This window comes from Platichthys flesus, chromosome 3, assembly GCF_949316205.1.
Source record: "Platichthys flesus chromosome 3, fPlaFle2.1, whole genome shotgun sequence".
NCBI lineage: Eukaryota > Metazoa > Chordata > Actinopteri > Pleuronectiformes > Pleuronectidae > Platichthys > Platichthys flesus.
The window spans coordinates 7,299,411-7,314,744 of NC_084947.1; the positions used below are offsets into that span (position 1 = coordinate 7,299,411).

Here is a 15,334-nt window from a genome sequence, read left to right on the forward strand (position 1 = left end):
AAAACATACAATTTGATTGAATTCAGTTTTTTTTCCTACAAAAATGTTCTTATCATAAACATCAGTAAAGAGCTAAACAAAAATATCTTTGGGGTTAAAGTTATGTGAGTTTTCTTTAATGTATTTCTCTGTTTTTATTATTTATTTATAATGTTTTGTAACAATCATTTTTGATCTAAATTACTAAATTTTTTTTTATAAACAATGACTATAGACTTAAAGACTCTATGATCTTTTTTATGTTTTTCTTAAAATGGGCTGGAGACGCATTTCTTAGAGGAGCTTACTGTGGCAGTTTCACACTTAAAAAGACCGGAAGTAAGGTACTCAATTTCCAGACAAAACATGAGAAGATAATGAGACTACATGATAAATCCTACTGAGAGAAGAAGAATACAAACTATAAGCTAATTCTTTACCTGATGTTTTTGATCAACTGGGTTGTGTTAACTCTGAATTTCTTTACATTAAAGAAGGTTGCAAAAACCATGTGACAGTCAACAATTGTACTTTGAAAGCTCTAACCGGAAACAGTTTTATGTTACATTTGATTTGACGCATAGGGATCTCACGTCATTTACGCGCCAGTATGATCTCAGCACATGCGCCGCTCTGTTTTGAAAAGCCGGACAGCTGCTGCAGACGTGTGTGTCTGTTTGTGTGTGTGTGTAAGTGTGTGTGTGTGTGTGTGTGGCAGAGACGTTCAGACAAACTGTTCAGTTTGGAGAGAAGCGACAGAAAAGATGCCGAAGTCAGTGAAGAAGAAAAACTGCAGCTCTGCCTCCATCAGCAGATACTTCACACACAGCGGAATCAAACACACGAACCACAGTCCTGCTGAACACCAGCTGTCAAGAGGCAAGGTGAGCTGCACACACACACACACACACACACACACACACACACACACACACACACACGCGCACATCTAATCTTAACATTAACTTTAACTTAACCAGCAAACACGTCTTCTCCTAACATTAAACTGATTTACATTATGGGGACTTTCTTTTTGTCCCCATTAGGAGGACAAGACCCATTATGTGACTTAGTAGACAGCTATAAGAACCTACACACACATTTTTTAGACCCTTACCTTAACCATCACAACTACATCCTGAACCTAAACCTACTTCTAACCCTAGAAGTCTTCTAACCCTAGAAGTAGGTAGTAGACTCGCAGTGAGGACCAGCCTCTTAAGGTCTAACCTAAAAACACTCCTCACACGTGTTCAGATCAGATCTTAAACCTCAGCTGCTCTCGTCCTGCAGCAGAAACTCTCTTCCGATGAAGACTGTGGTTTGCCAAGGAAACGGGCCAAGCTTTCTCCAGACGACCAGCAGGAGGACTGTGAGCCTGAGGCCTGTCAGAAAGGTGAGGGGGTGCATCTCTAATGTGAAGACAGCAGCTCCTCCGACTGGACTGACCCACTCGCCGCTGGGAGCTGGACGAGTGGGTCAGTCCAGGTGTTCTATGGTTGTGGGGGGGAAGGTGTCTCAGGAAGCACAGCAGGTGAACAGGTGACCAGGTCATGGGCACCCAAAGGCTCATTGATTTCATTGGCCTGAGCGGTCCAACCACACAGAAGAGCTATATGACCTAGGCCTCTCTGTGTGGAGTTTGTGCTTCTCATCAACAACAAAGTGTTAATTCATAGTTCATTTGAGCATTGAGTTGTGAAGCTTTGATTGAAGAAACCATGTAACACTGACAAACTACAGAGGAAGTGCAGCCACATGAAAATGATGTTTAAAACTCTCTCTCTTTTCTTCAGAGACGAAGCTGACGGGGAGTCGAGGAGCCGGCGGCCTCTGCTCCTCCACCCTGGAGAAGCTGAAAGGCTTCACCTGGGCGACTGAGCCCACTGACACTCAGAGGGAGGAAAAGAAGACTGACGGTGTTGGCAGTAAAATCTGTGATCAAGGAAGCGGCGTCAGGCCTCAAGTGGACGATCAGGATCAGCACAGCTATAAACACAGTCTTCAAAACACGGAGGAGGAGCATGAGGAGGGAGAGGAGGCTGAGGAGGAGGAGGAGGAACGAGAGGAGAGCTCAGGGTTGGCTGTCGCAAAACAGGTACGTACAGATTATTAAATTTGATCGCATCATATCAATGTGCTTTGAGCAGCATGTTGACATAAGGATGAAGGCTCAAATCCATGATGGAAAGCATCTGCCATGAAGGTGATGCTGCCTTGCTCATGGGGCTAATTGGTCCATGATCAAGGCAGCACCATAGGAGGCCAATAACAATGAAGCCTGACGCATCATCTTGGTCCAATTGATTTGTTGAGTTATAACTTCCCATCATTGTAGGATGGGCTTGTATTTAGGTGACAAGAAGTTATTGTGTAGAAATGTTAAAGATATGATGGAGGTGATTTTGAACCACGTGTGCAGATGCTGTTGTCACAACACTGTAAATAATAAATCCAGGAACCTCTGTTGAAAATGTTTGTGTATGTTATTTGTGTATTGCTGACCATCAACCTGTAAACCTTTCTATTGGTTCGTGATTTATTTTTGCCCTCTGCAGGGTGTCTTGTTCTCTAAGTTTGCAAATCAAGGAAGAGGAGGAGGAAAAGGTGGAGGAAGAGGAGGAGGAGGAGGAGGAGGAGGAGGAGGAGGAGGAGGAGGAGGAGGAAGAGGAAGAGGAAGAAGAGGAAAGGGTGCAGAGCCAAGTCCGCCGTCACACTCTAGCGCCCCCTCCAGATGCTCAAAAAGCGTCCACACTCCGCTGGAGCTGCAAGTCATTGAGCTGAAGGAGCAACATAAAGACGCCTTGTTGGCTGTGGAGTGTGGTTACAAGTACCGGTTCTTTGGAGAGGACGCAGAGGTGAGAAGTACAACCTGTCAAGAAGGACACTGACATTTTGAATACCAAAAAAATTTGATCTGTGTAAAAGTCATTTTATAATGATATTATCTTTTTAACTGCTGAGCTCTGTCCGTAATATTGGTTTGCTATCGTTGTGATTGATTTTATGTGAGTTCGAAACTCATCTTTCTCTCTGTCCTTTTAGATACAACACATTTTTAGCAGTTTTTTTATTCATACACAATCACAATTAAACCTACATGCCAACACTCTATTGAACATTTAGATTTTATTTGTACAAACTTGACCAACAAGCAAATTTTAGAGAGCTTATCAAACATTTGATGGAGTTCTAAGGGAGAGACGCCCTGTCGGGAGAAATTTGAACCTTCCCTCTCTCTCTCTCTCTCTCTCTCTCTCTCTCTCTCTCTCTCTCTCTCTCTGTGTGTGTGTGTGTGTGTGTGTGTGTGTGTGTGTGTGTGTGTGTGTGTGTGTGTGTGTGTGTGTGTGTGTGTGTGTGTGTGTGTGTGTGTGTGTGTGTGTGTGTGTGTGTGTGTGTGTGTGTGTGTGTGTGTGTGTGTGTGTGTGTGTGTGTGTGTGTGTGTGTGTGTGTGTGTGATCAGATAGCTGCGAAGGAGCTGAATATCTTCTGTCATCTGGATCATAACTTCATGACGTGCAGCATCCCCACTCACCGACTCTTCGTTCACGTCAGACGCTTGGTTTCCCACGGACACAAGGTAAATATGTGACATGGTGTTTATATGTTATCATAAAAAGTTTGAATGCCAATTATTATTTGGCATTAACATATAACATTATTTCAAATGTTAACATTTTTCCCACCTAACCTCCAGGTGGGAGTGGTCAAGCAGACTGAGACATCTGCCATGAAGGCCTTGGGAGCCAATAAGAACGCCCTGTTCACTCGTCAGCTCACTGCTCTCTACACAAAGTCCACCCTGGTGGGAGAGGGTATCCTTACAAACTGTGAATGTGTTTTTTTCCAGCTCTATGTCTGAAGCTGTGTCCTTGACATGTTATTAAGATGTGAACCCGGTCTGCAGTCTGGGGGATGTGGAGGAGGGGGCCTGTGGTGACGAGCTGCTGGACCCTCCCAACAGCTTCCTGCTGTGTATCAGTGAGAACTGGGACAAACTGAAGAAGCAGCTGACTGTCGGGCTGGTGGTGAGTAGGAGGGGCTTCAGAACTACTGAGCTGCATTCTTTAGGTTTTACACATGTTTGTTAGAAAGGTAAAGACGTCTCAGTTTGTTTCTTATTTCACATTTAGGGTTTGTGCCTTGATCTTGTATTAAAGTTAAATTAATCATTTATTATTATTTTATTTGAATTTAATGTAGTTTCTGTCAACTTAATAAAATTAATTAATGAATTTATGTTCATGTTTATTTATACACATGGCCAAAACTAGAAAATCCTACCAGCTTATTTTAACTATAGTTTCTTAGGATTGTTTTTTAGAAAATGCAGAATATTTAATGAAATCACAAAATTGCATATGGTGTAAAAAGTACAACATACTAGCCCGGATATGGTTTAAATTCATAAATATAATGTTTTTAACAGTGAAAACAATCCTGTTTATCATTTTAGATTTTATCATTTTCCACTGAAGTGCATCTTTATGTGCATTTTCACTCTTTTTCAACTTTCATATTTTTATGGTGCAGATAAACTTCTTGACATTATTTTATTTAGATGATAAACCGGAAACAACAAGAAATTGAATGACCCACTTTTCTCTATCATAAGAAATGTGAAGGAATTATTTCATCGAAACATGACATTACTCCTGAAATTCAGACCAAGTGGTCGATCATCGCAGTGAAAAGAAAAGTTTCTCTCCACTGAATATGTTTTTTCTCTCTCTCTATTCATGGTGTGCTTGTGTTTGTGTGTTTAGGCCGTTCAGCCCAGCACAGGAGACGTGTTACTGGACTGTTTCCCTGACGGTCAGTCTCGCTCTGAGCTGGAGGCTCGAATCTTGAAGCTCAACCCAGTGGAGATCCTGGTGCCCTCTGACCTCTCGGAACAAACACACAGACTCCTGCAGAGCATCACCAATGCCAGGTAATCTGCCGACAGGACACCAAGGGGCAGCATTTAGCCATTTTCTACATGACTGCATATTCTCATTGAAGTGTTTGGTTTGTGTGAGATTCGATTATTTCACTCGGCGAGATTGTGTTTAGATTTCCCCACTCAGCACAGACAGTGCTTTATGTGGAGTTCTGTGGTCTCAGCGTAGATGAGGTCATGTTATCAGAAGTCAGCTTTTACAAATGATAAATCTGTTTGCCAAATTTTACGTCACATTTACTGTGGATACTCCTATTAAGAGAAATGTTGGAATACTTATTATTCAGATTAACATATCGTTATGAAAAACACCCAAAAACATTTATTGGTCATTTTTTAAATGATACTTTTCAAGTGTTAAATTGCAGGATTCTTTTTATTACAGCTTAAAAAACCTAATTTAGCATTTATTTGTTAGAGAAACACAAGTTTTTGCAAAATCTGACTTCTATTTAATGCAGCTCTAGTTCAGAAGGAGCAGATTTTGTTCACCGATGGAGAAACAGCGCAGCCAGCGACAGTAACGCTGAACTGCTGCGTAACAGAAACCTGTTGCCTCCCGTCCGTCGTCCTTCCCTCTGCACCCAGCATGTTCATACCGGTGGGGACGGGCTGCTACTGAGGCTGCATGTGATTGCATTACGCTGTGAAAATGAAACGAGGGATTGGATTAGATCAGAAGGGGCCGGTTGGATAAACAGGACGGATGTGCGTCGCTTTCGACTCCTCGATGGTGCATATAATAATTCAATGGCCATTTTCTTTCATTTTTCTATCTTAGCCTGGATTTAATTCTGGAAATGTGAGATGATTTGTATTCATTCCTCTCTGTCTTTGTCTCTGCCGCTCCTCCATTTCTCAGACATCCGTTTTTTGTGATTTTAGTGGAGACGGGCGCTGTAAAGGCCAGTCCAATTATATCGCTTGAACAGCCCTGTTCTCTCACGTTGTTCTATCAGAGACAAGAATCTTATCTGTTACGTGGCCGGTATCATACAAATACAGGGCAGCTTTGTCTGCTAAGCTCGGAAAGAAAATTGATCCCATTTCCATTCACACGCACACACACACATACACACACACACGATGCTCGGCTAAGTGCGGCCCTTTGCAGATCACTACCAATGTCCTCCTCCCAGGACAATTTTCAAGGTGATTAGTTTTCTTTAATCGTGATTCATCAGACGAAGAAGAACGACACTCGCAATGCATGAATGATTGTGAAATACAGAAGTGCTGATGGCTATCGGCTTCCACCCTAATTAACGTTACGGTGACGTGAAGGGCTGACGTTATTTTTGTGGTTGCTGACGTTAACGCGACAGCCTCCGTGTCTCTGAGGTGGGCTCCTGAGACCGGGCCCCCAGGCAACAGGGATGTACGTGTGTCCGTGGAGCAGCAGGTAATGAGTCCCTGGGAGGCTGCTGGTCGCCTGGTGAAGTATTGGTTGCTTAACTCATCCTTAGCCCGGTGTCACAGCGACTGAAAAGCTCAACAGAGATGTTATCGCTTTGAGGCATTGCCAAAGATTTTAGTGAGTGAATGGTGCCCTGTTGGAGTCCATGCAGAGACAGCAGGCATGTATCAGGATTAATCCCGATACACACCAGAAGAAGTAATAACTTCACAAAGAGCCGGGACTTAATCTGTTGTGCCCACCGACTTCTGTTTTGAACCTTTTGCCATCTTTGCTTGACCATCGCAGTGTTGTAAAAATTCAGCTCCAAAGTCCAAACGTAAATATCAGCCCCTAGAACGGGGGCAGATTTTTTCATTAAGATAAATTAATTGTTCTATCGGAAATCAACAAAAATGTTGGAAAACACCCCGTCTCACAATGTTAGAGAAAGGGATCGACTCCCTGATCCGGATCAACACCCAATTTTAATGGGTTCCTCCCTGACTGGAAATCTGTTCTGTCATTTTTGCATAATCTTGCTTACAAACAAACAAACAAACAGACCAGCAAACAATAAACAAAAAAAAGCATTGTGCTACTTCCAAATAGTGAGCACTCTGACCCTCGGACCTGCAGAGATGGACAAATCCCAGTTTGATAAAATGTAAGTTGTAGAGCTCAGAGTATTGAAACTGGTATTTGAGGATCTCCTCAGTGGCTGATCTAATGAGAACAACACAAACTGTAACATGTTGAACTATTTATATAATATATAATACATAATATAAGAACTAGTGATCATTGCTCCCCAGTGGCAGAGTTCTAATCACTTTGTTCCAGCGTTGGGGTTAACCTTGCACCCCTCCGCTAAATATCCTTAAAATTCGTTCTGCAGATTTTGAATAATCCTGCTGACAGTCAGATGAATTATTTTATCTGGACTTCTGGGCAGAACTCAAACCCCTGGTGAGCTGTCTGCATGAACCTGAAACAGCATCAATCTTTGTGGTTTCCTGGAAAACCTCAAAGCCTGACCTCGGACCTGACAATTCATAAACGCTGCTTCCTGTCAGGACTTGTAGAAACGCCCGTACACCTCATCCCTCCGTCTCTCGATCGATACCCACAACCCTCAATGTGCCTGTAAACCTCATGATATGGTTGAATTGACCAGTTAAATGATTGATGGTTGTAGTTGCACTGCATGCTGGTCTATTGATCACACAATCTTTATTTCCAATCCGACAAGTGGCTGAAGATGGTTGTGTGCTTGCATGTGAGTGTGCGTGTGTGTTTGAGTGTGTGTGTGTGTGTGTGTGAGCATTAGGAAACGGAAGACAGAAAATGCTTCAACACTGCGTCCATAGCCACGTGCTCGCCTCGGTTGCCCTGGCAACCACAGAGCAGACAAAGCGGCCGAGTCCTTGAAAGCGGCGAAGCCTCGAGAGTGAGGGAACAATGGGGGTGGGGGGGTGGGGGGGTGGGACTGTGTGTGTTTGTGTGTGACTGAGGTTTGCATGGTTTTCATGCTACTGCCATGCAAGCCAGATTTCTCTTTAGCTGCAGTACCATATATCATGTGAAGCATTTTGTAACCTTGTATATAAACACTTTATAAATAAAGTTATTACTATTATGACTATGTGTGTATCCGATGAGTTGAACTAAAGCACGACAGCAACAGGAAGCTGCTGCTGCTGCGTCTCATTCTTCTGACGGAGGGAAAAACGAGGAGATATCAGATGCTCCGTCTGTGATTAGTCACAAGTGTCACTGACCTCTGCACTCGATGGTGTCGTGCTGCCCCCCCCCCCGCAGTGCCCAGGCCGATGACCGGGTGAGAGTCGAGAGGAGAGACCGCGCTCAGTTCGAGTTCCAGTCTGCCATGAACACAGTCACCGAGTTCTACTGCCACACAGAGAAGAAAGGTGTGTGTGTGTGTGTGTTCGCCTCTTTTCTTTTCAATTTTTTTATTCTATATCATTTTGATAACTCATATTATCATTCAGACTGTCAGACATGCACAGAAGTCCAGACATGTTCCGTAAGTTTTCCAGAGAGGGGCTGCATGTGAGAACACAAATGTCCGAGTCGGTCGCTCCAGACGTTTCCTGGACCCTCTCCCTCTGTCCGGCTGAGCTGCAGCAGGAAAATGTCATTAAAATTCACAGCGTGGGCATTTTTATGTTTTTCTTGGATGGAACAGCTGCCTTAGACACTTTACTGCTTCCCTGTACATTCATTGATTTCCACTGAAACGTCCATATGCTTGATGTATTTGTTGTCAATGCAGAAATATACATTTCGGCTGAGTTGGTGGTTTGTTCTCGCACCATTTGTCTGATGGGCTGTGAACAAATCTGTGCTCTCTGCAGTGGAGTTTATACCTCGTACTCTGACACTGCCCCTCGCGTCAATGTTTACGGGACATAAATGTCTCAAACTGGGCAAGGTCTGAGGAGGGGGCTTGTAGCTTGTGGCTGTGTTTTTGTGTGTTGTGCGTGAAGTTGTGACATGTTGGTGGGTGTGTTGTGTCCCACAGCCTCTAGGTGTCTGTCCAGTGTGGCGTCCATGGAGACTCCAGTGATCTGCTGTCTGGGGCCGCTCATCCAGTTTCTCCAGGAATTCAACTTAGAGAGAGTTTTTAGGAGTGAAAGGTAAATACACACACACGCGTATACATATACTACAATTTCAATAAATAAGAGAATGCATTTCTTTGCTTATTTTTTTCTAGGATTTATCATTTTCTTCTCCCCTAATATAACTTTTTGAGGTGAACACAAAGATAGTATTGATATAGTATAAAATATATATACAAACCGAGAAGAAAGTATTGCACTAATTTATCCAAAGGTTGTGGAGTTTTCCCCCTCACAATCTTAACCTTTAAAAACGTGTTGAACAGTAAAGTAGTGGATTACTTTCTGCTTGGCTTTATGTGCCATTTGAAAAATAAAAATAACCTTTTCAATTTCCTGTTCGTGATATTTGAACTAATATTTTGAATGACATTCTCCAGAGTCACGTATAAGTGAAACACGATGAAACCTATAATGTCAATTATTCGTCAGCGGAGAGGTTGATCTTCTTTTCAGAAACACAATTTTTCTGACGATGACACGCTGACAGACACAGAAGTGTGGCTTGAACCATTGTGCACCTCACAGGGATTATTTTTTCTTTCACAGAATTGGTTTGATTCAAGTTGAAGGGAGACATCTGAATCATTCCAGATTAATTATATGTCTCACATTGTGTAGTTGTTTTTTAAAAATGAGTTTGCTCTTAACAGCTCCTTCCAGCGTCTGTCTTGCCGCTCAGAGGGAATGACCCTCAGTGCCACCACCCTGAGGAACCTGGAAATCCTCAACAATCAGGTGAACGCTCATGTTGCCTGTCGCCATAAAACGAGCTGTCAGGTTGCAGCAGACAGATTAAAGTGACTCAGTATCTCAGTACTTAACTTGTTAGTGTATTTCAGACAGTTACTGAGACAAGTCCCCGGAGAAATCATGTGACAGTCTTACAGTGGAGCGTAAAATAAATGAATGCGTGAAATAAATTGAAAGAACATGTTCAGTGACTCTTCAGGCTTCTGTGGGTAACAGCTCAAAAGTTCAGCACGACTCCGCTGCTGCTCCGTGTGTGTGTGTGTGTGTGTGTGTACTGTGTAGGATGTCAGCACGTCTGACAGACACACACACACACACACACACACACACACACACACACACTCTAACTCATGACTCCTGTGAGTTCAAGCCCAGTTCATGCGTTCTCTTCTGACTGCTTGTGGCTTCCATAACCTGCTCCCCACTTCCATCGCTAATATCAGATGCTCTCACCAGCCCTGCTCAGACCTGGGGAGAGCATCTGACCTCAGACCACATTAAGTCGTGTGAACACAAACTCATCCTGGGCCACGTCTGAAGAACGGCCTCTTCTTCTAAATTGTTTTGACACTTCACTGTGTTTCCCATACATTGATTCATTTTGTGGCCGCCACCTCAGTATTGACACTAACCACCACGTATTGATTCTGCAAGTATATAAATATATTTTCAAATTTGTAACTTATAGCATGGTTGAGTTCTCTTTTATCATTATTAACCAAGTGGACTTATTCTTACTATATCTCATTTTATTTCAACTTCTGTCTTACTTATGATTTTTCTTATTATCTATTTTTTTCTTTTCTTTCTTTTAGATTCTTAATTTAGTTTATTCTAAACTTGTATTAGTCATGTTATATTATACATCTTATTTTATCTGTTTATTTATGTCTAAATTTTACTGCATTGGTCTCAAATTGTTTGTTATTTATTGATACATCACTTGGGAATTATATTCAGGCTGCATGTCTGTGTTACTGCATGTTTTTTGTATAATCCGTTCTTTCCCTGGAATGGCAGGCAGATGGTGGTGTGAGGGGCAGCCTGTTGTGGGTGTTGGACCACACATGCACTCGGTTCGGGAGGAGACTGATGAGGAAGTGGGTGAGCCGGCCCCTCACAGACACGCAGTGAGTACAGGACACGACCATCAACGCTCAACTGGTCTTTCTCTGTTTTCGCCTCTTTGCTCCACCATGCTGCATTTGATGCATCAGGAGTTTGTCTGCCCTGTGCCAGGCTGTCAGGATCACAGATTCATGCTGAGGCCACTTTCTTGCCCTGAATTCAGCCTCTCAGGCACCGATGATGCCACTTTCATGTCGTGTTGTACTGATGGAAAAGATTCACTTGCTTATGTTTTGCAAATTCACATTTATCAGACAACAAGACATGACACATATTTGACAATGTGAAAGAAGAACATTACGTCTATTTGACTATCAATTACCTGGAACAACCGAGGGGAGGCGTTCAGGTTTGATTTTCAGGCATTTTTACATCTCTTAAGTCCAAATCGGCTACATCTGTGCAATCAGAAAAAAATTCTCATTCATTATTATAACTTCAATAGTGAAGTTAACTCCAAACGTGTCTTGTACGATCCATTCATCACGACACTGAGCTTGTGTGGATCTGCTTCTCCGGTCCATTTGGGTGGATGTGGATCACACACTGGTTTTGTATGTTTAAACCATTAATCTGTTCACATGTATGAATAAATCCAGTGTTAGGACCAGAAATATAAATATAAGAAGCCTAAGCCACAATTGTTTCCACATTCTTCTAATTAAAATATGTTTTTTAATCACTGCTGTTGTGGAGAATAAACCATTGGATTAGTTTCTTCTTCCTTAAGTGCACAGTTGAGCTTCACAAGTCACCCGACTGTTATTAAAGAATATCTCAACATCCCATTTATTTGTTTGTGTCTGGTACTTTTAATGAAATCCTCCAAAGCTGCATTCACTCCATGTGAGCCGTGTTAGAGCGGCTGCAAGAAAACACCCATAAAGTGAACACTTGTATATTTTCCTCTCGGAGGAGCAGCTGCTCCTCTTTCAGAAACACTGCAGGGTGAAAACACACAAAAAGTTCTTCTGCTACAAACAACCACTCAGTTAGATTACTGCTGTTCTCTTCCTCTTCTCTGAATTGTGATTTTATTATCATCCATGTATTGTCTGTGAGTATCAACTTTCCATGTGCATAGTGCGTGTATGGTCGTCGCCCCCCCCCCCCCCCGTGCGTGGATTATAGCTGTGGATTGGGCACCGCTCTCAGATTAAACAGATACTGTAGCTCCTCTGCAGGATTTTAGCATCAATAAAAGAAAGATTACACCACAGACACACACACACACACACACAGAGCGCAGAAGCACAGGACACAGACACGCATACACATTGTGCACACACACAATTTATACACTAAATTCATGATGGAGTGTGAGAACAATGTCCATCTATTTCGTCACTAATCTTTTCCTCATCTGCTTTCCCAGTTCTTTTATTTCCCAGCCCAGTTTTGTATCTGTGGCTTTTATAGCAGCTTTTAATGTTGGTTACCTGTAATTTAGAAATCAAGACAGCTCTTTAAAAACTTTAACCTTTTTTTCATTGTGGTTTTTACGATCCTGTTAAAAAATGATAAATGTTTATTAAAAACTTAAACACATCTTAATTCCCATTAGTTCTCCGTCTATGGAGGTAATATGCCAGGAATCCCTTGAAGAAATGGGAAACAAATACAAACTCAATTATAAATCACCTCGTTCAAACCCCAGCCCATTTTTGAATCCGTACAATCAGTTGTATTTTGGCAACACAAAACACCGTCCTCTGCCAAAAAGGTGCTATAATTTCTGCCCCTCCTTTCTTTCCCTTCCTTCTCCCTCTTCCGTGAACCCACAGATCCATCTCCGAGCGTCTGGATGCTGTGCAGGAGGTGTTGGAGTCCGACTCTCTCCCCTTAACTTCCATCAAATCCCTGCTGTCACACTTGCCCGACCTGGAGAGGGGCATCTGCAGCATTTACCACAAAAAGGTAAAAAAAATGGATGAAACTGACTGCCGGTGGATGGTACATTATGGTACATTATTTTATGGATGATAGCACAAGCAAGTGAGAGAGAGAGAGAGACTGAGCGAGCACAAGGCAGAAGCTCTGTAGACAGGTTTGAATATCGTTTGGGTGTCACCGATGCAAATCCACTCTTTTACATCTGTACCGGTGCCAAAATTATGCCAGAACTGACACTTAAGATAAGAAAATCACTAAATAATGTTCAGCTATAAGAACAACATTTTTATGCCTATGGCAAATTGGAATTTAAAATGCAACATTAACTGTTAACAATTTAAAGTATACCTAACTATACAAACATAACAAAATCCCACAAAGAAAATGTAACCCATGTGCAAATTAGAATATGCCGGGCCGGCGCAGTCTAGATAATCAATGTGAATCTCACTGTCTTAAAGATGAGATCTGTGGGCAGAGTATTTGGTGGAATGCTGGAAACAATGACCAATAATCAGGAGAAGACAATGTCCTCTTTCTCTCACCCCTTTTCTCTCTTTCTCTTTCTCTCCCTCGCTCTCGTGCCTCTTGATTAACAACAGGGAGCGGTCGCCTCAGTGGCACTTACCTGATTGTATGACACAATCTCATTTCCCATCGGGCCCATCTTTGAAATGTCAGAAAGCTTCATCTCCCCCATGTGTTTGTGTGTTTGTGTGTTTGTGTGATTGTGTGTTTGTGTGTGTGTGAGTGTTCTACCGAGATGAGAGAGGAACTCTAATATGAGCTCGACATCTTGTTCCTTGCTCACATTTCATACTCCTTCAGATTTAGTATAAAAACAATCAAATGTCATTTAGAAAACACACATACACACACATACACACACACACAAACACACACCTCTTAATTGTCACTTTGCCCATCTGTAGATAAATGGGTCTGTGTGTAATGGCCTGTGGCCTCTATTGCTCCATTGACATAATGGGAGGGAAGGCACGGTTATGGTTTCCAGTCTGCTTGGCTTCATAAAAGAGCAACAAGGGGGCTGCTGACACGAGGGACCATTAAAACGGCAGTCTGTGATTAATACCACTGCAGACCATTGTCAGTGTGACTCTCATTAACCTTTCATGACACGGAGCTGCACTGTGACATTGCCGGTGGCTACGTGAAGTCAATATATTCTACAATCTCACTTCAGAGGTGGAAACGCAGAGTATCGATTCGTCATTACTTTGATTTCACCTTAAATGATCACCAGTTTTATTTTTAAAGCCTGAACATTGATTTGTAGATATATCATTTGGTACAGAGCCATTTCCTTTTATTGATGAATATCATCTATTACTAACAGACTATATAAAACCAAACGGTTTGATAGTGGCAGAGTCGGTCACCTTATTTGATAAATAAAGAAAAGGGGAAGCGACTGAAGTGCTGAATGAATCCCGCGTCTACCTTTCACTGACATTCTGTCACACACAATGCAGTGAGGCGCCTGTGATAGTTCATGTTTTGGGTGGGTGGCTGCGTGGGCGGAGTTGGTGAGTGAGTGCGTTGGCTGCGGTCGCTGGTCGTGCTTTAAGCTTGGCTGCCATATCCAGAGCAGAAGAGATTTAGTGATCTAATCTCGCTGGTTTAAAGAAATAAAGCACACACGTTGTCTCTCTCTCTCACACACAGACACACAAACACACATGCTTTTTATTTCTGTTTTATAAATAACCGTTACACACTGATCAGACGCAGCTTCCTTTACGATACAGATACTATGTCTGAATCACTGCCTGCTATACCGTTAATGCTTCAATGATGATGCATGTCTCTGTGTGTGTGTGTTTGTGTGTGTTTCTGGTTGTGTGTTTGTGTGTTTTCAGTCTTCCACACAGGAGTTTTACGTCATCACCAGCAGTCTCTGTCGCATAGGGCTTGAACTCCAGGCCCTGGTCCCAGCTATCGAGGCACAGATCAGGTCCAAGCTGCTCCAAAGCCTCTTGTTGGACATTCCCAAGCTGCTGGATCCAGCCCACAGCTTCCTCAAGGTGCTCAACAAGAAGGCGGCTCAGTGAGTATCCGGCTGCGTGAAAAGGAGGTGTGAGGATTTTGACTGAGCGCTGATACAGAATGGAAGAATAGAAAAGTCTCATATACAAAAACACTCCTGATAAAAATCCATTAGAGTCTTTGTTAAGTTTACTTTCTGGTTACTGGTGTACAAAGTGCATATCATTCTGCAGGAAACTCACTTTAGGCTGCACGTAAAGTTAACCCTAATTATAGATCAGTTATTTCCTTTTTTATTAACGTTGAATTGTTTCAAATTAATAAGAAAATCACAGAAGAATCTCAACTTTGATTTTTCAATAATATAATATAGAGACAAGCAGTGAAACCTTACGTTTGGAGAACTAACAAAAATGATTACACAAGCACAAGTAGAGGACTCACAATAACAGTACATTTTGCTGACTTGTCCTCTGCACTGTTCGATGCTTTATCAAACAATTTAAGGAAAGAGGAACCTTTGAGTATTTGTTGTGCATTGTGGTATTTTCACATGGACATAGAAGCGACATCCACCAGTCATCGTATTAG

General features: G+C 42.3%; 1 protein-coding gene across 1 annotated transcript in view; it reads left to right on the forward strand.

Annotated features, from left to right (window-relative positions):
- Positions 1-638: 638 nt before the first annotated feature.
- The window catches only part of msh3 (mutS homolog 3 (E. coli)), a 34,934-nt gene continuing 20,238 nt past the window's right edge, over positions 639-15,334 (forward strand). The window contains exons 1-15 of the mRNA XM_062383480.1: positions 639-863; positions 1,273-1,375; positions 1,776-2,077; positions 2,538-2,586; positions 2,665-2,837; positions 3,443-3,559; positions 3,677-3,794; positions 3,868-4,007; positions 4,746-4,912; positions 8,139-8,248; positions 8,863-8,977; positions 9,616-9,700; positions 10,736-10,845; positions 12,628-12,760; positions 14,617-14,804. Coding sequence (XP_062239464.1) covers positions 744-863; positions 1,273-1,375; positions 1,776-2,077; positions 2,538-2,586; positions 2,665-2,837; positions 3,443-3,559; positions 3,677-3,794; positions 3,868-4,007; positions 4,746-4,912; positions 8,139-8,248; positions 8,863-8,977; positions 9,616-9,700; positions 10,736-10,845; positions 12,628-12,760; positions 14,617-14,804 — 2,030 coding nt within the window. The 5' untranslated portion in view covers positions 639-743. The remainder of the gene's footprint in view (positions 864-1,272; positions 1,376-1,775; positions 2,078-2,537; positions 2,587-2,664; positions 2,838-3,442; positions 3,560-3,676; positions 3,795-3,867; positions 4,008-4,745; positions 4,913-8,138; positions 8,249-8,862; positions 8,978-9,615; positions 9,701-10,735; positions 10,846-12,627; positions 12,761-14,616; positions 14,805-15,334) is intronic.